The sequence below is a fragment of the Neolamprologus brichardi genome, chromosome 13, assembly GCF_056152115.1.
Source record: "Neolamprologus brichardi isolate AB-2024 chromosome 13, ASM5615211v1, whole genome shotgun sequence".
In the NCBI taxonomy this organism is placed as follows: domain Eukaryota; kingdom Metazoa; phylum Chordata; class Actinopteri; order Cichliformes; family Cichlidae; genus Neolamprologus; species Neolamprologus brichardi.
Window position 1 is genome coordinate 13,015,933 of NC_142116.1, and position 26,245 is coordinate 13,042,177.

General features: G+C 39.4%; 1 protein-coding gene across 2 annotated transcripts in view; it reads right to left on the bottom strand.

Annotated features, from left to right (window-relative positions):
• Positions 1-26,245, bottom strand: part of LOC102789660 (SH3 and PX domain-containing protein 2A-like) — a 59,237-nt gene that overhangs the window by 13,552 nt on the left and 19,440 nt on the right. For both annotated transcript variants that reach the window (XM_006783748.3, XM_035904707.2), the window contains exons 6-7: positions 18,783-18,814; positions 10,442-10,570 (exon numbers count right to left, since the gene is read on the bottom strand). In XM_006783748.3, the coding sequence (XP_006783811.1) occupies positions 10,442-10,570; positions 18,783-18,814 (161 nt within the window). The remainder of the gene's footprint in view (positions 1-10,441; positions 10,571-18,782; positions 18,815-26,245) is intronic.

Consider the following 26,245-nt stretch of genomic DNA (forward strand, 5'->3'; position numbering starts at 1 on the left):
ACTTCTGATTTTAGGTAAGATGTTTTTGACCAGATAACTGCTGCTCACTGGATATATTCTCTGTAAATCCTAGAAATAGTTGTGTGGGAAGATCCCAGTAGATCTGTAGTTTATGAAATACTCAGAACAGCCCATCTGGCACATTCAAAACCACTTATATCACCTTTCTTCTCCATTCTGATGCACAGTTTGAACTTAATCTTAATGTCTACATACCAAAGTGCACTAAGCTGCTGCCATTTGACTGAAGGGGTGACAGGTGTACATAATGAAGTAGCAGTGAGTCACGCCGATACTAATACTGTTTGTTTTGTTGTTTGTTCTTAATTCTATGTCATGAAAACTTAAAGAAAGTGTTTCACTCTTCATTCAATGCCATTTAAACATTAATATGACACAGATAAATAAATAAATATGGGCCTCTGACATTGATCACCTATGTTGGTGCATCCCTAGTTGTTATGATTACATAATCAATATCTGCTTGATGCTGGCAACTGCAAACTCTGATGACTTACATAAAGTGAATCGGATTGACTCCCTAGCCATATGACTTTGTCCACTAAATTAAACTGGAATTTAGAAAAACAACAGATGTCCTGCTGACAGACTAATACTTCCACTGGCTTTCTCTGCGGAAGCAATAACAGAGAAAATCTTTCCAAGCCTCTTGGTCACTTACACGTGCAATCTCTGTGATTCATATCAAGGGTGATTTATTTAATTGCTTAACTTGCCTAGCTATACAACAAAAACATGATGGGCTATGGGCCTGTTCTGCATAAAGTAAGGGTGGGTCTAGATAGGCGGATATTGGTTGGCTCTGAACACTGAGCTGGCCTGTGCTCAGGGATGTAACAATCCATGTAATGTGCTCACCAAAGCTTTGGCTTGAGCAAAAACCCCATGTCAATAAATCAGGCTGAGAAAGCAAACCACAAAAAAGCACAAAATGGCATCTACAACATTGAGATGGACTTAATATGTTGATCCTATGTTGTGGAGTTGAAAGCTTGTTAGAAGATCACAAATTTCTACCGTATTTTAAACATAACTGCGGATTTCACTGTAATTAGTGTCAAAATAATGACAGGAAAATGTTGCAATACTTCGTTAAGTCACTGAAAGCATTTAAATAAGTCTGATGTGCCGAGTTTAATGAACAGGGAAGGGCAAGATCAATTACATGAATTGCACATTACCCTAAATCAACCATTATACAGAAAGGTCAGCTTGGCAGTAGAAAAATCTCTATAATCTACGCAAAGGACGAAAAAAATCTTTACATTTGCAAACTGCCATGTTCACACTTACTTTGCAGCTGGGGGGAAATATCAGGTTCACTTTAGGGAAGTGACAACTGACAGCAACAAAAGCACCTACAAGGATAAAGTGTTTGAATGTACTTTAAATGTGACCGGTGGGCTGCAAGTCTGAATCTAAATATGGTGCAAAGACACGACGTCAGTTTAAACGACCTAAGTGAATACACATTGTTACTGATGGCTTGGGTGGCTTTGTCTGTATTTTTCAACCATCCCTTTACATGGCAGGTGCTTAGGCTGAGTTCACTGAACCTCAAAGGCAGCAATAAAAGTAACCTTAAAATGAAAACACACATTACGTAAGTGCTGATTTCCTGGCCGTGGCAGGTTTATATCACAGAGCTTGCAATTATACGAAATGTGGGGAAAGAAAAAACTGCTCTACGTCTTTCATCGCATGCACTCATTCACTGCTCCATAGCATTTGTGTATAGGCAACACGAAATTACAAAAATACAGCTGTCAGGAACCATGTGGTGAAAAAACTCTATTAGATTTAAAAATGAAACCCACCTATAATTGATACATGTGTGTCATCTTATGATAATTCCTCTGGACTATTTTTTTTCTATAGGGCTGGGAGGTGAATTTGATTCTTAGATTTTGGATAATATCAACATCATATTTGACAGGGTTATAATTTGTACACTCTTCCCGGTGACATAAACCTTTTACTGAGGTCATTACAAAAGAAGCAGCTGTTTTGTGAGTCTCCCGCTGCCAAGACAGCAATCTTGCAGAATTACATGGTGACTAAGATTTCGATGAAATCATACTGGTAAGTTTACGTGGTTTTCTGAATATGTTGACCTTCATTTTACCCCTGTATGACCTAGAACCCTCGGGAACTAAATTCTCAGACTACAGTGATTTTAATTACAGACTGTGAAGTTGAACAATGAGAAAGTTAAGGATAAGATTTAATTGTTTAAAAGTGAAATTGCAGATAACAGAAATAAGATTCATAACAGAGTAACACGCAGTGTCTTCTTCACTTCTAATTATCTGTACAGATGTGGAAGAAATACATGAAAGAAGCATACCTCTTATGTCTGGAAACTTCTGTGTGAGGGTTTGGATGGGTACACTTGTATGTGCATGTGCATGTGTCAGATTCTGATCCACCCACTGTTAGGCTGCCACGGCACAGAGCTCAGACTTACATTACAAAGCAACACCTTTGTTTTCATCTGTGCATCTTGTGTATCATTATCTCTTGGGGGTTTTTTTGATCGGTCTGCATAACAACCTGCTTTCCTCCATGTCTCTATGCCTTGCTATAAAAAGCTAAAAACCCTGGAAAGCTACTGCAAAGTTTCAACCACAAACAAAAAAAACCCAAATATGTCCAAATGCTGACTTGCAATACACTTTGCTAAACATTATTCAATAATACGATTATAGCAATTTAGTCAACATCCAGAGTAAATCAAAAAGGTTTTAAAGCGTTTGAGCAGATTTGAGTTCTGTAACCCCCCCACCACCACCACCATTTTAGGGTCAGCGTTTACATAAGACAATAGCTAAAACCACAAGACTCTAGTGGGAATCTCATATAACATCATCGCACCATAGGATTGTGACCACAGACATCAACCTCAAATGTCACAGCCTCGGAAAGATGGAAACTGAACGGTTTGTCTTAACAACAGTGTTGTATTTTACTACAAGGACCAAGAAAAACTGAATGTTACAGAGAGAACAAGTTGTAATAAATTTTTCCCGCAGCAGCCTGCTGAGGTATAAATAAGACTGCTCATATCAAGTTAAATGTCTGCTTGGTGCCAATAATGGCCTTGTTTGAACAAAAACAATGATCTAATTTAGACAGTCTAAAATACCCAAATTCTGTCTTTCACATATAAAGCTAAAGACAACAGTTGGTTTGTGCTGGTTGACAAATCCTGACAAGCTGCACTGAAACCTACCTACAGTTAGCTTAATATTTTTTTTGGACAAAGAGAGTTTTTGTAGTTTTGCCTTTTTTCACTATCATACTAGGACCGCTGTCCCCCCAAGCAGGCAAGCCCAACTCCATTGCTATTTCATAACAAATGAGTGCCAAGGAGATGTGTGTGCAAGTGAGGGAGACCATCATTAGGCTAAAAAAAAGTCTACAAGAAAAATGGCAAAAAATGTAGTGGTGGTTAAATCAACAATCTGATACATTCCTTAAAAAACTCAGCAACACTGGCCAACAAAGTGCATGATCACATTTTCATGGTTAATAAAAGCAACGTCACAACATCAAACCAAGTCAAGAATACTCAATCAAGAGACATTTCATGAATGTAACTGCAAGTGTAACTACAGTGTTCACAACAAGGTGCAAACCACAGTTACCCTCAAGAACAAGTCGGCCAGATCAGACATTGCCAGAAAACATCTCTGGACTGATGGAACCATGTTTAACGTAATAGAATGATTGGAAGAGAAATGTAAGCTGAAGGCTTGAAACAGCTCACGATCCAAAGCATGACGCATCCCCTATTAAACATGGTGGAGGCAAGGTTACGGCATGGGCACTTTGCAGCCCCCAGTGGAACCGCGTCACTATTATTGACTGAAGATGTGACCGCTGATATACTACAGTGGGTACACATGCTACTCAAATGGTTAATGACCCAAAACTATACTGCAAAAGCAACCAACGAGTTTCGCAAGGCAAAGAAACTTGATCTTTTTCAATGCCCGTCAGTCATCTGATCTCAACCCAGCACAGCAGTTACTGAAGACAAAACTGAAAGACCCCAAAACAGCTAGCAACTAAAAGCGGTAGCAGTAAAGACCTAGCAAAAAATCTTTTCATTTCCTGGAATCTGCATTTCTATGCATTTGGTACTTTTTTATGTTTACATTTTCGTTTTGGTAAGGATTGAACACAGTAGGACTAACGTTAAATATACAGGTGCTGGTAGGTGGACTTTTTCTTACAGCTGGACAAAACCAGCTATCTGTTTTTCCATTTCCAGTCACTGTGCTAACATAAGCTAACCTGGTACTCATTGTAGATTAATGCTGAACAGACATGGATGAGAGTGGTATCAACTTCCTCATCGCCAACAATAACTAAATAAACATTTTTTAAAGGGGGCACATTCTTTTAACTTTAAACAATATATTAAAAAATGTAAGATAAAGATGATGTCTCATTAATTTAAGTTAGATTATTTTATATAAATACAGAAATTCAAGATGAAAATAGCTACAGAGAGACACATTTCTATATTATTTATGTAAACAGATGCTCCTTCCAGGCTGTCTTCATAGTCTCACTTAACCTACAGTATATATTATACCCCTTCAAGAGCAGATGCACAATTCAGACACACAATAAGCACAGACAGTATTTCTAAGCTCTTTCTCTCTCATACAGTATCTACCATCTGGAAACTCTATCAGTTTTAAGAGCCATGCTTCATTTTTACTGTAATCAACAACAGATTCGCAGCTGCAACAAAGTAACTAGATTTATGGAACTTTGCTCTTTTCCTAAGGTACAGGAAAAACCCATAAAACAACGCTACAATCTATGAATGCGATCAATCAAGTTTGATTCCTTAGCATTGGCATGTTTAATACAGTGTGACTGACACACTTGTTAATGACCAGATATCCCCAAAAATGTATCATTAACTTAAGCAGGCTCGACTTGATTAAAGTTGAAATCCACACTGTTTTGCGCAGTGAAATAACTCCTCACAAAAGAGTTCGACCACATCTTCCATGAACATGTGAAACACAGACTCAGCAGCATGAGTCGTTTTTTTTTTTTTTTTCATGGCCCGAAATGATGAGGAATGCAGGAGCTCAGCAGTCCTGCAGATACTCGACACCACTGTTGAGTAAAGCAGGAGAAAACCCCATTCATTTCCAGCTTCTGTATTTATTAACAGTAGATCATGTATCAAAGCACAAGGGAAAGGCATCCAGCCCAATACACACACTTCCAGTTTTCATAAAACACTGGATTTCAATTACCTCGGTGGCTCTGGTACAAGGAGGGGTGAGGGGCAAGAAATGGCACAAAACGACTTTTAAGAGCTAATGCTGACCTAGGGAACAACCTTCACTCCCTCCCAGTCTCTGAAAGGATCCCCTCATGGTCTGAACGAAGCTGTAACCCACAGCTTGTGTGCTCTCTATTCTCCACCGAGTTGGGAGACACAGCAGTCCTTGAGTGCCTGAACCCACCCCTTAAAATGCTGGTTTAACTCAATGGTCAATTCTTAAGTGAGAGGGAGACATACCTTTTTGGCTCCAGACATAGATTTCTGTACACTATTATTAGAGCCATTACCGTAACTTAAATACCATCATCATGCCTGTTTTTTATCCCCATATGCCTCTGTGACAAGATGCAAGGAAATAATGCTATCTGAAAATATAGGCTAAGGTTAATTTCTAAAGATGGTCATTTTTACTTCCTACACTGGGCTGAAAGAATGTGAAGGATGAGGATTGCTCTGAGTGCATAATGTGTCTTCCATCTGCTGCTGCAACTTCGGCTTAAAAAAGACATTTAACAGTTGGCGAGTTTTCTGTATAATGTCTTTGGTGGTTCATTGACATGAATTATAGTGTTTTTCCTCTCTTGCACAAGGAAACATGTTCCTGCTGAAACTGCACATACCAAATTGGGAAACTTGGAGTTTGAGGATTAGCAGCAGGTCAACACTGACCTTCCAAGAAAGTTGGGATAGAGGAAACAAACGTCTGAAGATATTGTGTAATACTAAACTAAACTGGTGTTAGCTTTCACATCTAATTCAGTTAAGTGGAAAAATCATGAATTAGTGTATTACTCTATGTTAAATTACAACAAATTAACAGAATTATTTAACAGGCATAAAATGTCATTTAAAGGAGGTAAGGAGATAAGGCTGAAAACTAGTTCTGAGGGTTTTAGGCGACAGCAGACTGACATAGTTGTGGAAACTAATTCTGACTGCATGATGGCTGCAGAAACACATTTCCTCCCTGCATCCAAAAACAAAAACTGTAAAAGTAAAAACTCTACTGTGCAAAGAAAACCACATTTTTTAAAAAAGGATACGGAACAGCTGCTGGCTTTTCAGGATTTTTTTTAAAACGGACTGAGGTAAGTAAGCATCCATGTTATTTTACAAGACAACAAATGCTGCTCGCCAGATTTCTTTTTTTTTTCTTTTGGTGTTTTTTTATGGAAGAACTTGCTTATTTAAGCAAAAAGGAAATACAAAACACATTTGCTATTTATAGTATTAAAACTGGAAAACTCCAAAGACAGAGAGAAAGCACAGGAGATCGTTTTCAGTGAAAGAATTTACAGCATTATGAAACAAAGAAAAGTGGCCCTGAACTGTAGACTAGATGATATCCTATATTAACTAATAATGACTTTCAGAACTGATCAGCTCAGTGACCAATGCTAAGAGAGTTAGTTAAACAAAAAGTGATGAAAAGAACGTCTACATGTGGAGATTACAGTTGTTTTTTTCAAGACAAATGGCCATGGTTGCTATACTCTGGGTTAGTAAAATCAAGGATATGATTTCTCTTTTAGCACATAAACACAGTGTAGTGAAATAGTATAGTGACATTGTAAAGATGGTACAGAAAGCTGCATCTGCTCAGACAGAAAAACACACAAACTTGGAAAAGTGAATTTGTAGAAAATGAAATGGCTGGTAATGGACAGGTGTAAGGTGAATTATTAATGTGAACCTGGAGGGTTGGCCTTGGATAATTTTGCAGATTGCTTTCTGTTTCTTGAGTCAACTCCAGATAAAGGAGATTTAGCTGATCTGAACACTGAGTCCCTGCTGAGGTTTACCCTGAGATCAGCTTACTTCCAGCCTAAAGACAGGAAGGACGAACAGTATTGTATTAATACATTTTTTCCATGTGAAGGTTGAGCAGACATCCTGCCCATCTATCATGCCACGCTGAGGGCCAGACCTGTTTAATCTGTGTGTTCAGCCTTTGTGGGCTTTCAGTGAAGCCATCAAACATCACCTGCAGGAATACCCCTGTCACCTTCCAGTCTCTCTGTGAAGCTTTGTCAAACTTTGAATCATTCTTGCCAACAAGTGACTTGGTTTTGTCTGAAATTCCACTAACCCCACCCTGCCTATATAAGCCCGGTGAAGCAGCAGAGACACAAAACATACTGTACATAGGTGGTGCCAGGGGGTCTTTGGGGAGATGGAGGGATGTTGTAAGTCGATCTTTTCACAGCAGACAGACATTCCTGGAGTTTATGTGGCAAACCGTAATTCACAAATGCTAATCTACCCTGAGAAGAGAGACGTTAAAAGCTGATGGTATCCACATAGAGAAATTGTCAACACAGAACTGAGGGCAACACGCTTAGCACAATAATTATGATATTTCCAGAAGCGTCTGCAAATTATTTTTCCTTTCCTACGTCGCCCTTTAAAAGGCAAAGTTTAAACCGCTGAATACAGAGCAACTGAACTGACCAACAAGCCTGCTAGCTTAGCTTTGGTTAACATCTCTCCAATATAGTGTAAACTGAGGAGGCATCCTGGAGGATCCATTAAGCCATTATAATGAACCAACCTCTCTGAACCACTAACTTTGGCAGGAAATTGCTTTTTCCATTTTCTCTCCGAGTTTCTCCCTGCACTATTCTCTTCTCCTGAGCCAGCATCTCCCCCTGGCAAACTCTCATAAAAAAGACAAATAAAATAGCTGCACAAAGAGTGAGGACAAAAAATTATTAAACTTTAACAATCATTTTCTAAGAAAGCTTTTGTTTTCCTGCATCTGTGTTAGTAAATAGTATTATTCAAGAGAACCGAATCAGTGGGCTACCTTGCTGATTTACCACACACTGCACCCACTTCAAACACCCCAAAAAACAGCCGGCAGTATAAACTACTGTACCAACTGAAACAACGACCACAACACAAACTATATCATCAAGCTAGGGCGACGGAAAATACTTGCTCGGCTTGGGACAGCAGGCTGGAAAAGTGGAGAAAGCGGAGCTCACTTATAGGGCTGACCTAGATTCAGTGCCCCGTCAGAGGCATACATTATCTAATCCAAGGTAAGGGAAAGTCGATAACTGCACTGGGCAGGAGTCACAGCCAATGTCTATGGTGCAGTAGCTTTAACAGCAGGACATTGGTTGACGTTACTGGGTGAATGGCAGAAACAATACAAAGCTGCACTTTTCCATTTCTAGATCTGGCTCTATTATAAGCTCATGCTGTTGCACCTTTAGATGCTGATATAAAATTAGATGGCAAAGTTTTCTACTCACTGCATCCAAGACTCTACAGGGGGCTTTAAATCTGCCCAGATTGAAAATCCATACAGCCCTTTTATCATAACAAATACACCAGACACTTTTAGTACCTCTAACTCAGCAAATTCACTACATAGAGCTGTAATACACAGATCAATCTGTCAGAAGCTATTAAAGGGTTTGTACTTATACTGCGAGGGAATGGATGCTAAATCAAATGAACTCTGAAATCTTCTTAGCACACACCTGGTCTTGTTAGTGCTGGCAGGGGGACACGGAGTGATGTCACCCAGCCAAATGGAGCAGATTTAGCCAGCTTCCACTGGAAAGGTGTTGAGATTTCAGCTTAAACGCTAGCAGTGCTGCTGGAAACAGTCTCCACAGCAAATTGTAAGGAACGTGGGTTATACTTACTTCTGTGATCTCTGTGGAAGTGTCAGTGTATAATAAAACTGTCAAATAGCCTTCAGATGTGTTTTCAAAAGCCTGCCGTCTACTATTTTGCTTTCTAGAAACTCATAAGAAATCCATCTAACCAGAGATGAATGAATGAGCTGAAGTGAAAGTGGCAGCAAAATATAGCCTGCTTCAGAGATGAGAGGCAAGCAAAGCAATAATAACATGAAACAAAGTTAGAGCAATAACACGGAAACCTGGAAATCATAAATCTGCAATGAGATGTGCATGAGTTTCACATGGATCAACAGTGCACAGTGGTCAGCTGAAAGACAAAAGTGAAGGGGCCCATAATAAAAACAGGACCATGCACTTGAAATTCATGGAGGAAAGCACTCGTATAAGGCCCCCAATAAAAGGACTTCAAGGTGTTGGAATATCCGCCTCACAGTGGCTCCCCATTGGGATGAAATCCTACCGGAGCAGAGAGTGAAAACAAATACATGAACCCAAAGGCAGGACACATGACACTTCAAAGTGATCCTACTTCTGTGGACCTTTTTCCTTAAGGCCACTGTGGCAATCACACCCACAGTGGAACCTAAATCCAGTTGCCTTCCCTTCACTGTTTCCTCCTCCATCTCTCTTTTGCCATCCTCCCGCTGAAGAACACATGAGTCTGATTACTGTTTTACTGTCTCAGCACACCATTAAAGCTGGACGTCAGACACTGTTACCAGGTTTATTTCTCTCCAGTCCCTCCTCTGCTTCATGTGGCAAATTCAGACACGTGCTTAGACCTGGTGTCGTTGATATTTTAGCATATTTAGGACACATGTTTAAATTTGTGATATATTCTTTTTAATCCATTTCATATGTATAAATTATATACTTCATTAGGCCCTACTGTCTTCTTCCACCTACAATAAAACAGTCCTGGGAGTACTACAGAATAATCACTGACTAACGTGAGACTGTGCTTTATGTTGGCATTAAAGATTCAGTATTGTCAAACTAAATTACATATACCCTAAATTTGTAATCTTGGCCCTGTCTGCTAGCTCTTCCAAGAGGTTAAACAGCTGACTAAGGACTCTCTGCAGCTGGCATTTGTAAATCCAGCATGTCTTGCTGGCTTTCCATTAAAGTGAGGTGGAATAATTAATATGAGTCTGGAAGACATTCCTCTTGCTAGAGGCAACATTCTGGCCCTCAGCCTAAACCAACAGTGGGAAAAAACAGGGCTGACTGCAGGCCAAAGCGAGCCTCCAGATGGGGGCTGAGCAACAGCTAGCAGGCTTCGGACAAAGAAGGTGAAAGAGTCGAGATACAGAAAAGGGCAGAGTGTTCGAGGAACTATATGACTGAATACTGAATGAGTATGTTTGTGTTTTACATACACATAGCATGCGTGCTGTTTTTTCTTGCTCAATACTGTTGTGCATCTGTTTTGATTACTCACCGCTCTCACTCTTTTCAATGACGTCGACCACCTCGCCTGCTTGAAGACTGATTTCTGCAGGCTCTTGTTTTTCGTAATTGGCCACCACCACATACTGTTCCAGAAGCATGGGGTCCGAAGCATCCAGACCTGGGGTTGATGGAAAAAAACATGCTGTCAGCCAGCTGCCAGCCATAGGTCCACGAGAACGACTGTTGGGCACTCGTTGTGCCATAGGCCACTTTGTTTGTAGAGCTTAGCCAATCACAATATTCACAAGGTTCAGTGCATCTTCCCCAAAGTCTAGCCATAGAGCTGCATGTCCCTCCAGCCCAACATCAGGGGCAAAGGAGACAGTCTAGAAAAAAAGAACCTCCCACCAAGAAGTAAAGGATCAGACATTCAAGTGCAGAAAATCCATTCTGTTTTACTAAAGGGACTTTATCCGTTTTCTCCAACAAAGCTGACTCCCAGTCAGTAGATACACATAGACACATGAACACAGTGGAAAGGCTCGCAGCAACGGGAAAGCAAAAGGAGGTGTAGAAGTGACAGAAAAGTGAGCTAAAGCCAGCTGAGGACAGGACAGTAGAGTGGGAGAAAGAAATGGTTTCCCTTGGAAAATAAACCATCTGCTAAAAAGCCTCCTTCTCTTCAGTTGGGGCTGGAACTGGGGGAAGAGTAGGGGGGTTGTGTACGCCAATCATAAGAGTCGGCATAAGGGGCCTTAAATAGAACCAGATGAAGGGGCTGGAGCTGTGCTCAGAGGGATGGCCCTCTGTCTCCTTGAAACACTAGAGCTCTGACTACAGCGTGCAACCCAGCCAATGGAAATCTTCCTCTGTGTACTTAACTGAGTTAACCATATAAGCGCCAGCAGTGACTTAGATTTGTTGATTTGGTTTGCACTCGTCTCCTAACTGGGTCAACATCTCACCAGATTTTGGTTCATTAACTAACACCAGCACAGCTTTCTCAAGTAGCAAACGTGTTTTCATTTGTGAAGGTATTTAAAGAAGGCATCGTACATAACTGACAACCCGCAACATTTTTTGGTTCCCGCTTTACATAACTGAGTCCAGCTGAAGCCTTAATTGTGAAAAATCCCTGAAACAAGCATCCCTAAATGGACTAAAGCAGATCTAACAAGTGTCAGCTGAAATCTAGTCACAAGCCAGCGACACTGAGCTCAAACATTAACAAGACCTTCTGTTGATCACCGAGTTCAAAGCTGTGTGGACACAGGAGAAGCTTCTGTGTGCACACTTTAGATTATATCTGTTTACTCTATTACTGCAGTTGCAACAGATGTTTACTTTAATGGTGGTTTAATATCAGCAAAATACCAACAAACTTCCTGGAGATCCTCATCTCTTCGTGGGCACACTGGTCCAACTTCTAACTGCCATCAGTAGAGTTAGTTTAACAGAAACAGCCAAGCACATACAAATAAAAGCCTTTTTATGGGGTAATCACAGTTCCTGGAAAGATCAACTCGGTTTGATCCTGATGATGGAAAATAAGAAAAGTTCAGTGTGATAAATGGAAGATTTGAGCCTTAGATAAGGAATGATTGAGAAGGTTTGGATTAAGCTGCCATTTCTCTAAAGAGCTCACCTGGCTACAGTCCCGCAGACTAGAGATTAACATTTCTCTAAATCTGGATAATATTTCACATTCAATTCAGGGACTGCACTTGAAATGTCAAGGAGCTAATAACTCACATAGATGAACTCAGCACCATTAGCATCTCATATGATGAAACTGCCAAAGAGTCTGACACTGGATTACTGTGGTCGGGCTGCGGTTTATGAAGCTTCACGTTATTTATGCAAGATGTTTTCTCAGACCACAAAATTGGGTGCAGAAACAATGGAAGGAATATTATATAAATATTGCCTTTTTTAGTCTTCACTGTATAATATGACAGTAGTTACTTTGTTACAGCAGGCAGAGTTATTTATTTTGACACTATTAATAGAAATGTGTTGTTAAATGGTTTGTTTTAACTCACAGGTCAATTAACTCTCAATGAGGACATGTGAGCAATTACTGCGTACTGGGTAACTGAGTAATTTCAAGTCTATAATTTCGCCTGTATTTATGGAATATCTCCGACTATATATGTTTTCTATCATGTTTCATATCTGTCAAATATCACAAATTTTGTAGACTGGAGAAAATGTTAAAACATGAGGACAATTTAAATGTTTCCAGGCATCACCCCTGTGCTCAGTCTGTCCAGATTTTAAAATGTATTAGCATGCATAACTTTTACCAAGTGTAATTTAAAATAGCTTTTATAAACAGCAATGCCATAGACTCATTCTGTTGATTTAGCTACTCAATGCTGGTTGTGAAATAAAACACTGACCTCTGTGGAACCCACCTCCAAATATCTTCAAAGTTGGACATTGTTTTATTAGAAAAAGAAAACAGAGGGCTCATTTGTCAACAATGCATTTTCAAGACAGATGAAAATAATACTCAGGTCATGAGCTCATAAAACTCTGTTTCAAAAGACGTAAATGTAACCTTCTTTAGCACACAATTAGCAGCTGCTGCGAGAAAACCGTAAATCTGTGACCTGAGTGACTAAAGACTCTGTCAGTAAAGTCAACAGGCCTGAAAAACAAAAGCTAATATTTCATCCTCTTTCAGGAAATGAAATGTTTTGCAACAGCAGGAAGACAGAGCAAGAAGAACATGTGTGTGGGGAAAAAAAGCAGACTTGAACAGGATAAGCCTAATTTCGAAACAGTGTACGAAATGTGAATCATACAAACTGTGTACAAAACAATGTTTCAGACAACACAGTGAAACATAGTGATCATAACAACTAAAATATACACATAGTATATGCAAAAGAAAGGCAGCTGCAGAGTGTATGAACACCACTCACAACAAACACTGCTGAAAAAGAAAATATATTTAAATGTTTTAATCAATAGCTAAAAGTAATCCTGCCCCTGTAGTATCTGTAATATCCTGAGAGCTCACCTGATCAGGTTTATATCTTTGTGAATGTGTATGTATAAGTGGAGGAAACCAGAAAGAACAAACTTGTTCCTCTAAACAAAAAGCATAACCAACCCCAGAACCAACACACTACAGCATAACTAACTATTTTTCATTAGGCTGAACTATTTTGCACAATAAATAGGCTACATTTAAAAAGTATCATTTCACTGTATTTATTTTAGTCTTTTTAAAATGTGTGTCTACGTGCAGAAACATTATCTAAGACGTTATGCATGTTATGCCATATTAACTTGTTAATGATTGTCACATTACTGTTAAGTTGCCCAGAATGTGTTTTATTTTCTATTGTGTTAAATTAGAAGTGACACTGTGAGTGAACTTAATTGATTGGTTAGTGCGTCAGAAGAGCTACAAGTGTGAAAACTGTCTTGTTACCATAGACAGTACAAAACATGGACGTAGCATCCAGATCAGAAAAATGAAGCTAGCATGAAGTTTGTTAAACCCACCTTCTATCCGAAAGCCACCAGATGGCGATAGTTGTAGTTGAAAAAAAGGATTTCTGGTATTCTATAAGTTTATGAAATAAACAGTTGGCTCGACCTCTGTACACGTTTTATTTTTATGGGCGAGACATCATTTACAAAATAAGTCTATTTTGTAAACTTGGTTCATATAGTGTTTTAAAACTGAGGATTATGTCTGGTACAGTGTGCACACTGTGCGATTTCCCTGTCAGACCTACTGCTGCTCGTCACAACCCGAAACGTCAATCTTGAGGCATCTTTTATACTGTAAATGCTTTTTACATTAGGCCAAGTTTGACATAAAATCGTTCTTTTACTGAATATTTTTAAGTTACATCAGTTTAATTCCAAGGAAAGGGAGGCAAATGAATGCCAATTTATATAAACTAAGAGGAATTAAACTGGAAATATATTTAATTTTTATTGACATTTATTTGTTTAAATAAAGTAAGCTAACTCCCAGTCCTATATTTTTAGTTTAGTTAACTCATTCAGGTGTTACAGTTGGGAGGTGTGTGTATATGTATTTTCTTGTGTACCCTGCATGAACAGTGACAACCAAAAGCATTTATGAGCTTTGAAAAGTATTTCTTCTCGGCTTCCATCAGATATTAACCACTCGGTGTTTATCTCTCCTCTCTCCTATTTATACACGTGCTTCCTGCTCCCACCCTTCCACTCCCAAATGTCCCAACTCCATCCAACCCCCAACTCCACCCCCATTCTTCCGTCATCAGCTCCATCCAGGAATGATGACAGTTTGGAACTTTGCAATAATTCATCACCAACAGGAGGAAGCCAGAGAGTCTAGTCTACTCATTCTTTTTTTCCCCTAAAAAACGGTTTTCAGGCTTTTCAAGCTTTTTGCTTGGTAACATGGTTGGCACAGGTCGTTACATTTTAGTGCCACATTTCTAACCCTGGGGTATCTTTGTAAGAGCAGAACCGTGTTGAGAAGATTTGGCAAAGTGCAGTGCCTTTGTTTGGCTCATCAGCAGCAGATGTGCAGCTGGATTAGAAAGGGACACAGAACTGCTGTTCAATGTAGTACAGATGTACTCATGTCATTGAATCAGTATGTGGCCCTAAGGGGAAAGAGGCAGACCACAAATAAATAGTACAGAAACATTCACCCAAATCATCTCAGTTAGACAGCCTTCACATTTCAGTTAGTAACTGCTGAATAGCTTCATCATCCTCACTTTTGTCTGCTGATTCTCGCAGTAAAGCGTAGCTCTGCAGTATAAAACTATTGGAGTTCCAAATATCTCATGATCCACTTGGTAAACACTGAAAGTCACGGTATGTTTATATTTGCTACACGGGTTTCTGCTTTTGAAAAAAATTGAATGAAAACTACAGAGCTGATGATCCGGAGGAATCAAACATATTTTTTGGAGGGGTTTCTTCACTATGTGTTGTTGCCTTTTTTGGCACAAAGCTACATTTCTTGAAAAACAAGTGCACAAAAACAAGTGCTGATCACTGGAAAATATGAAATCACTGCCAGGCTGTGTATCATGTGAGCCGCATCTTTGTCCACATACGCATGATAACAACAGAACAGGGACCTACTCATAAAAACACTGCTCTACAGCACTACTAGAGGCAGTGTAAAACAACCCACAGTGCACCTTTAACTTCACTGGATGTTGCTGATATGAAAAAAAAGAGACTGGAATCAGATTCAAACCGCTAATTTAATGAGCGAGACTCCTCCACTTCATCAGGTTTTCCAGCAGAAAATCTGACGCCTGCACCACCGAACAACCAGAACGTAAGGAAAAAGAAACATAAAGGATCCTCGGTTTTACTTACACAAAATCCTAATAAAAAATATGCATTTGCAATTTTTTTCCTCAACAGTATAGTCTTTGAAGAACTGTCACTAGTGATCACTTATCAGAAACCGTGCATCCTGTACTGTATCTGTTCTGTGCTGCAGGGGCCAGAGTTCAGGAGAAACGGAAAAAAATTCTACACCAAACCTAGAAATCTGTGCATGAAATGAGCTGTTATATGAAAACAACTAATAAAAAAACATCTGTTTGATCAACATTTGATTTAAACCTTAGCACATTTCATGTACTGCTTGACTCATAATTATGTACGACTGAACGAAAAGGCCCAGTATTCAAAAGCTTGTCATTGACAGGGAAGCTTGCTGAAGCAGTGTACAGCTGTTAAAGTGGTTTGGAAGTCCTCATTTGCCTTAATGATTTCCTATGCCAGTTTAAAAAATCACATCCATCTGCAAACACAAACAAACACACGGCCCTCTTGACCCACCCACCATCTGACATGTTACCAGATTCCTTCCAACACGCGCATGCGTACACCCGTGCATACTACATGTAGTATGTAAACTCCCTCACAGACACAACCTCGTCCACACATATGCACCCCCGTAGGTCCTGAGAGACCTGCAGCTCAAATAAAGACAGCAAGTCTGCACACATAAACACACTCACTGGGCCTTTGCGCAGCACTGACATGGTTTCCACTTGCCACGTAAACCTCCTCTCCTCTCCAGCTGCTTTTCACATGCACTACACCCTCGAGCGCTCCATTTCTTTCTTTCCTACTCAATTTCTATCTGTCTTCTGGTCAGCCAGCTCTCTTTCTGAACGCACATAAATACTAAATCTTTTAAGCTCCTGAACTTCGGCATCCTATGAGCACAGTAAGCAGCAGTTGATCCTGTTTCCTTTAGAGGTTCGCTTCTGACAGTGTGTCTCTTCACCTAACAGTGATTCATGCTGGCCAGCTGAGTATCTGCAGTCAGCCCTGACAAATCCATTATACGCTAAAAAAAAAAAATGGCATGGCTTTCTTTGAATCTCGTGTAGATTGTTGCAAGGCTGTGATGCGGAATCAATCACTGCTTCGATCTTGCAGGGCTCCAGAAGCGTGAGTCACAAACAAGAAATGAGATGTGGGTCTGAATTTTACTGAAAACACATGACAAATGAGATCCCCAGTTTATATAACACAATTTCCTTTCGCTACACTTCTTTTCACTACCCTCCATCTAGTATCAGCTCTACCAAAAAACACAAAAAGAGAAGAAGAACATTTTTTAAATCCCAACACAGCAAATGATGACAGAACCGTCACGAAGCCAAAGATGATAACAAAACAAAAGTGAATGATCATCTGTGAGTGTGCTGTTCCTGTTTTCTTCTCTTCCCAGGTAAACAGCGTTCCAAATCAAACCTCTAATCGCTCAAAGTTTGGTGGTGAGGGGTTACATTCTCTGTTTTAGGCAGGGGATCAGTAAACTCTTAAGGGAAACCTGCAACGTGTAATTATGGAATACATAAGCTGCAGCTACAGCAGAAATTCACCACAGACTCACTTATCTGCTGTCCTGCTTTGAAAGAGAAATATCCATCTTTAACCACTAATGTCCAGCATGGGGACTATAGTGGGGGCTTCAAGATCAAGTATGGGGAGCTTAAAACAGTATGAATAACAAACCAGCATACGTACCAGATATAAAGTGTATTATTGTGCTTTGATTAATAAGACTTGAACCAAAAAAAATGCTTAAAATAAGAACAAATACATGCATATAATAAAGTCTGCAAAACAGATCAATTTTAGATCAAACTAAATTATTCAAAATAAAAAGGACAGCTACTATATGATAAAACTTTCCAGGCAACTGATATGAATATAACTGGAAGCCAATCTAATATCTTGCACAGACTGAATGCAGGCAACACGCACAGACACACACACACACACAGCTGAAATAAGACAATTTTTTCCATTCCAGTATGTAGCTGGAATTCACTGTTACATAAAGCCTCAATACCGTGGAACGCATAATGAAATTAGGCTGGGGTCTTATTTCGTTTGGTGACAATTCCAGTGCAGCTTTTCCTCAGAGTGGATCACCCACAGAAAATTAACTTCCTAGGAGCTTTTATAGCCCAGCTATGCCGTACGTAACTGCGGCAGACTGCAGGAAGGGATTGCCAAAGCAACTTTACATCTGATTGCAGGACGAACGTGTAATTTGTAACGCGTGCGGGTATTCTGAGACTTCGAGCACGCAAGTGGATGCATGCACAAGAACTGGACAGCTGTTCACTAAAACTCCTCTCATGCTTTTCTTGCCACCTCCTACGCTCGTATCCCCATGCTCAGCTGAGTCACTCAGCACTCTAACACACAAAATATTAATGCAACGGCCTATTCTGGCAATGCAAATGCAGAGGCACAGACAGGTGGTCTCGCCCACATTACACTGTTTTCCTGACCATTTAATAATACCACAGGATTGTTTATGGCACCAGAGTCACACTCATGGCGGACAGTTTGGAAAAAAGAAAACAACACATAATTCACAGCAGCACAACCAGAAATGTACATGTTATTTATTTAATAGTTTTATTTCTAAACTGCCCCAAACAGTTATCTTCATAACCATCTAATCTGCAACTTGATTAATTGAGAGATTCCGATTGTTTAGTCTCCAGAGAGGCCTAAAACCAAATATAATCAATTTACTGTCACATGGGGCAATGAAAGGAAGCAAATTCTGCAATTAAAGAAACAGAAAAAAACATTTAGCATTGCTATCGAAGCTGAAAATATTAATATCATATATTTGCTGATACATTTAAATCTTCATCGTCTTACTGAGGTCATCTATCTTCTTAAGCCCCCACAAGAGATATCATTTTTTTTTCCATTATCAACAAACACTGATCTCATTTTCAGTTCTGCCTAAGACTCCTTAAGACTTTGACAGCTAGAATCGCAGGAGTTGCCTTTTCTTTTAAATTTAAAGCGGTACAACTCTTTTAAAACCCATGAAAATTAAAATAAGGATATTTTCTTACCCGATTTACGTTTGCCAGAGCCTCCACAGTCTCTGCAAAAGAAACAACACCAGAGCAACATGGTCAGAATGAGTGTGTAAGCAAGAAAGGCCAGAGCATTTATATGACTGGTTACAGCTGAATCTTTGCCCGGGACCATCCAAGTACAGTTGGCACACAAGTACCAGCCAAACCCTCGCTGAGAATGCACGAAGAACTTGACCCACTACCAGTGGGAGGGAGACAGGGTGGGATACGTATGAGTGAGTCGCACATTAAGTGTGTCAAGGACAGCAACAAAGAACCCATCGGCCCTTTTAGCCAATGTGTGTATATTTCTGTTAAAAAGCCAGATATGTTGTACATGAGGGGGATGCAGCTGCCTCTATTTAACAGAACAGCATTTATTGACTTTACAACAGTATCATATCCCCCTTTAAGTCCCATTCATCTTAAGATGTGAAAGCATCTTTCTGTTCTGAACTATGAACTGTAGAAAAAAACACTGAAAGGAAGCGAGTTAGTGTCAATGAACCTGCTCTGTGCTTTGACACTCATGAAGGTCACAGAGCAGCGACTATCCCTTCACTGCACCCACGCTTACTGCTCTGCTCAAAACGCTGAGCTTAATCAGCAGAGATGAGATATTTATGTTTACTTTGTCAAAATACTATATGCACTTTTCCCACTCAGTGTACTGCAACTTGTGAAAACAGATGCAAAGTCTACCAAACAGAGTACCAAGCTGCAGGTAACAGCAATAGAAAATTTATGTGTTTAATTTACTCAAGTAAAGCGTTTTTTTCTCTATTTTTTTAAATGCAGTGCATGCGCTGTTGAATTTGTTAAAATGCTTTCCTGAACTGTTTGTGGTTTACTTTACGCGTTCTCTCAAAAAAATGAGCGTTGATTTGTGACAGCCACCTCGTATTACAACAGAACAGGTCATTAGCCTAATTTCCAATTGTCACCGTTGTTCGATTCAGCCTCTTTCACACTGATGGAAATTTGTCATTTAGAGACAGGCAATAAATAAATGATGAATAGTTTTTAATTAATTCATTATAGTGTTGTTGATTCAATTGGAGCGCTCATGCTTCATTAATTGCATGCAGGCACGCAAGTGATGGTACTTCACATAATTACGCCATTTAGTTTGATGGGAATTTGTTTATTAAGTGGAAATGCATAAACATTTCAGGCCAGACCATTTTAGGAAGTTTGGGCTGAGTGTTATGTCCTCGTTTAGTTAACTTGCAGAGAGAAAACACCGAGGAGAAGTTGAGTTTTGACACAGATGGGAGCAGACACCTGGCTCTATGGAGGGCCAGCAACAGGACTGGAGCCACAGCCAGTTATGGATATGAGCACATGTTTGGATAAACCCTGTCCAACGTTTGCCAGGTTACAGTCTGTTCATCAATACTCTGTGTTTCATTGAACCAAGTTACCAAAAAAATCCTGCAATTTTCAAAGTAGATTATTTGACACTGCTGTACAAATAAGCTATTTCACATTTGTTTTACATCTATATAATGAAATAATGTTAAAAAAAATTTATTCGCGATAAAATAATATCGGCACAATTTTTCCCCGATGAATGAGCAAAGTAAACACAGATAATTTATGAGACAATTATAATAATGAATTGCTTATAGATTGATCCATCCATCCATTCGCTTCCGCTTATCCTTTTCAGGGTCGCGGGGGGCGCTGGAGCCTATCCCAGCTGTCATAGGGCGAGAGGCGGGGTACACCCTGGACAGGTCGCCAGTCTGTCGCAGGGCCAACACACAGAGACAGACAACCATTCGCACTCACATTCACTCGCACATTCACACCTAGTGACAATTTGGATTTTCCAATTAACCTATCCCCACAAGCTGCATGTCTTTGGACGGTGGGAGGAAGCCGGAGTACCCGGAGAGAACCCACGCAAACACGGGGAGAACATGCAAACTCCACACAGAAAGACCCCGGCCTGATGTTGGAATTGAACTCAGGACCTTCTTGCTGTGCGGCAACAATGCTAACCACTGTGCCACCGTGCTTTTAATAGATTGATTAAAAGATTAAATAATAGACTGACTAAACTGACACTGAAACAAAAAGGCCATGAACTGAATTTCGATGGCGTAAGAAAAATCATCAATCGTTCATGATGAGCAGCAATATAAATTTCATACCTTTCGATAAGATTGATGAACAGAACAAAAAACAAAGTTCAACTTTTGTGCCAAGCCACATAAACAAAGCTGTGGATTAATTTAAAAATGCATAGTCCAACTAACAATGGAAACCTTTAAAACCCCAACTTTATAAGGAAAACACATCTAGGGTTTAACAAGGGTCAGAGGTCAGAGGAGAATGGGCAGGCTGCTTTGAGCTCATAGAATGACAACAGTCACTCAAGTAATCACTCGTCGCCACCAGTCTATGCAGAAGAGCATCTGTAAATGCAAAACCTTGAAGAAGAACAGGAGCAGAAAACTACACCGTGTGCAACTACTGTCTGCTAAGAATTCTAGACGGAGGCTACAATTCTCACAGAAATTGTACAATAGAAATGAGAAACATGTCGCCTGGTCTGATGAGTCTCAATTTCTGCTGCAACATTCAGATAGTAGGGTCAGAATTTAATGTAAATAGCACGTAAAAAGCATGTATCAGCGATTCACACTGCTCATAGTGATGTAGGTCCATTTTCTTTGCACACTTTGGGTGCCTTAGTTGCAGTTGAGAATCCTTTAAATGCTCTATCTCAGCATGCTGACCACGTTCATCTATACAATCTACCGATCTTCTGATGGCTGCTTCAAGCAGAATAACACAAAGCTCAAATTATCCCAAACTGACTCTTGAACCTGACAATGAGTTCACTGCACTCAAACTCCAGATCTCAATCCAGCAGAACACCTTTGGCATGTGGTGGAATAGGAGGTTCACAACTGTGTAGTTGTGTAGCCAACAAATCTGCAGCAACTGTGTGATGCTATCATTTCAAGGATGGCCAAAATCTTCCATCTTTCCATCGCCTTGTTGATCCTGTGCCACAAACAACTGAGGCAATTCTGAAGGCAAAAGGGGCTCCAACCCAGTACTAGGGAGATGTGGAAAGTGTGTGTTATTCCATTGGTTTCAGATTTTCCTATGTGTAAAATTGTTATAGATGTTAAATATTTCTTAATTATTTTAAAGATGTCTTCATTTGTTTTTATTTTGCCAAAATCTGCTTGGGCAGAGATGAAACTGAAGTAAGGCGGGGAAGAAAAATGGAGATAAAGGAGACTCTTGACATGCCCTGCTTGCTTGTGACCTGTAGCACAGAGGTGGAGTAATATCTCTCCCAAGAGGAGACTGAGCACACAGTCCTGGCTTTGTGTACTTTCCTCTTATCACCAGTAAAATCTAATAGGTGAGAGGAAGGCAAGGGGAGCGAAAATATGTCCAAACACTATTAAATGTTTAAGACTGTGCTTGTGTATTTAGAGGTAAATTTCAACCTCTAAATACACAAGAAGCTGAAAAATAGTCTTTTCAAGCCATAAAGCTTTAGTTTCATCATTCAGACCAGGACGCACATACAGTACAGGACACACGCACTAGCACTGAACACGTCATTAAAAATTCAAACCCGTGAGAATCCATCTGAAGCTTGAGTTGGGAGTGACCATCTGTTTGCACATAACTGCAAACTCTTTGTAGGTGGGCCTATTACAAAAAAGGAATGTGTAAGATATTAGTGCTTTTTTCTCGCATTTTTCATCCAAGCCAGAGGACTGAGGTATCTGCCTTTCTTCAGCACACAGACACTTCTGCACGACCTCAGATTAACCTCTGCAGGAGTAAACTCGAGCTCCAGAGTCAATGGGTCGACATCATTGAACAGCAATCCATTACGATAGGGTTGTGATTTGCACATAATCTCTTACTACACCGTTTCTGTGCATATCCTGTAACGAAAAAAAAAAAAAAAAAGGTGGTGAGGTTGACTCAAATCCTCACAAAGGCACACACACTGCTGCAGTCAACCTCATGCGTACTGGCCCCAATCTCCAGCAAAGCTTGGCTATGATCACACACTGATGTCAGGTTAAAAGAATGTTAGTTTGACTGTGTATCAACCACTAATAACTCTCCTTGTGGTGAAACAATGATGTCGAATTAAGACTTAAGCTGTAAAGAACAACTGCGTTTCATATCTTTTTAAAATCCTTTGCCTTTTGTTGTATTAATCATGTTCTGTATATGCAATCCCAATGTGAGGGCTCACCCTCCAGTTAAGTACAAAAAGCAAGCTGTCACGTGTGTTTTGGCTGAGATTAAGGTTAGGGTTTGGCATGTAACAACTATAATTAAGGTAAAGGAGGTTAGTCAGGACATTTTCTTCCCAAATTGCTTGTGTTTACATCCACATACATATATCAGGAAGAAAAGGGGCCACCGATTTTCTACAAAAACATGTGTTTTGAACTGATGCTGCTAAAGTGATAAGAATTTAAACAAAATTCAACTATTTCACTGTTGAAAATGATTAACCTCCTTCATCTGCCATATGCATAGAAGTGACTAAATGAAGTTAAAGTTAAGATGGAGGACTGACCTTCAAAGTCACACCTTATGGAGGCAATTTTTTTTCTTGCATCGCTGTTAGATTTTCTTTTCCTTTGCCAACAGACCTTTTGCTCTGAATGATTGTGGATCATTAGCGTCATCTTGATTTTAATGATTTTGTAACTTCTGATACTAATTTCTCTTGGATATGATCGAAATTTGCAAATGTTCCAAAATTCTCGTACGAGTAATACTTGGATTATCTGACTGATCTGAATCATAACATCTTAATCCGAATTTGTTTAGAGCTTATGCATAATATAAGCTAAAATATAGTGTGTATGTGTAACATCACTACTGCAGGCTGCTATTATATTGCATCCCATACATTAACACTGTGATTATGTCCTCTTGGTGACTTCTTATATTAGAACAGGACCACTTGGTTCAAAAAGAGAAATTTAAAATCAAATATCACTCTCTCTTTATTTTTTATTAACATTTGTTTTGTTAATATTTTAAATTTATGTGATTCTTTTATATAAATGAAAGAACAAATACAACAGAACAGGTGGTGTATCTCGTCTCCTTTTTGTTTTTTTCCCTCTTGATTGAATCAGGACAGTTTCCAAGCTCTTTGGTTAACAAAAAGAAAAAAGAAAAGAAAAATGAGATGGTGTGGTGTAAACTTAATTTGTCTGTATGAAAGGTAAAATGTTATTTTAAATTGACAATATGGGCATATGTGTCTGTTAACTAGATTTAATTATACTTCACAACACTCCCGTAGATGCTGGCCTCAGAGGTGGGAGTCCTGAAAACATTTCCCCTCGGAGGTTAATAAACTGGAACTTACTGCAGTCACACTGCGGATACAGCCCATGGATAGTTTTCACTAAACAACAATAATACAGAGGCTGGCGGAGAATGTATTATCTCCAGCAAAACACCTTAAAGCTAACTGATGTCAAAATGAGTTAAATTGCTGTGTTTCAAACAGCAGAAACATCCACTTTCAACTCTGCATCACTGTAAAACACCGAAGTGTTCAAAGACTGATGACTAAAACTCTGAATTTTAATTTTATATTTAGTCACTGGCATTCATTCTCAAAAAGGAACTCTAACGTCAAAACGTCTTCTGCATGTTTCTTATCACAACCTAAATTGGACTCCAGGATGTAAGATGATTTGTAAGACCACTAAAAAAAACAACAACATGTTTTTTATTATACAAATGTATAACATCTGTCTCTCCAAATTTGTCTCAAAGCTTCTCTGAAAGTTCCCCTTTCTTGTGAAATATACAGTGGCTCTCGGCCATTAACCGTCTGGAAATATTTTAAATGAGGATATCATAATTTGAACGAATTGGGCGAAAGCACTGTAAGAATCCCTTTTGTTTAATTGCATTTCAACCACTCACTGAAAAATCATTTTTAGTGATTTCCTAACAATAAGAAATATTCAGATGTCTAAGAAGTATCTACATATTAGTTAATCTTTTTCGATGGCATTGTTAATAAACCGAAGGCATAAACACAGGTGAGATGAGTTTTTTTCTCATTAAATCTGCCTTTTTTCTAACTTTCCATATAGCCAAACACAGCTTTATAGATAGAGCGATAGATAGAGATATGTAGTGTCTTTTAGTGTCTTTATTAAAAAGATTGCAAGGCTTACTTCACCAATATACTACACATTTAATTATCAATATAAATCTAATAACCCAATCAAAAACTGAACGCAGACTGAGGCATGCATTTATGATGGATGAGGCACCATCTTTCATTCACCCAAATTCTATAGAAATGTCTTGTAATTTTTAGCCAATCATGTGGCTCCCTCTTGTGACAAGCAAAACCGTACCTGTTTATTTTTTTTTCCTGTGCAGTGACCACTGTTGAACGTTAGATGGCAGTAGCATCAACAGGCTTGGACATAAGCAACAGTGCATCTCTATCGAGGCTGTTTGCAGGGCATGTTTGAACCCTGTGGAAGGAAATGTCATGACAGGACCAATTTTCTAGGTTGATTGGACGCATTTTTAATTGCTTTCATGACCTCTTTCATCTATTTCATTGTGTTTCAGTGAGTGTGAGTGAAGCTCTATTAAATCTACAGGCAAGGTTTTTCGTTTCACAAATAAACACTTCTATAACCATTATTTGTACTTAAATAAATTAGCCGAACAGGACAGCGGAATGGTTCTTTTACATTTTTAAAATATTAAATATTTAGAAAAACTATTTGTTTCACAGCTGGGTGTTAAATATCATAATTTTAGAGCATAAAAAGAACATATTTTCTGTGAATTGCCCAGACCACCCCAGGAGTAAAAAAACAACTTGGGCGGCGGGTATTATACTTTAAGATATCAATTTGAGCTACGCTGGACTGTCTCTAAGATTAAGGGAGGCTCTCACTTTGAAGTGAGATTAACATGCAGGGGTATTAGAGGTTAGAGGTGATGGGCCCACATTGCTGATAAAAATTAATATCCCAGACATATGACTGAACATAAATCTAACGGAAAGAACAAAATGTAGACAATGAGTGATATTGCAGCCAGGCCGGATTTACTCCCACTCTGACTTTGAACTGAGTATGATAAATGGCTCGCCTGAGAGCCTTATCTGCCCTGAGACTTGAACTCCGACGCGCTGTCGTTACACTGCTGATCCTTCCCCATTTGTTCTGGCATCAGGTGTCACCTCCAAGAAATCATTATTAATAAAAAGCAGGGCTTCTCAGAGCCAGATCAATCAGTCATCCCTGACAAAGCAAAGCCTCCGGATCAGGATGGGTCAGCACGAATTAAAGGCAGCTGCTGAGCCACACACATTCAGTTTGCTTCCATGTCCAATGTTCACATCCCACCAGAGGGCAATGTTTGGCGTCTAACAGTTCATGCATAAAATGCCAATGCTC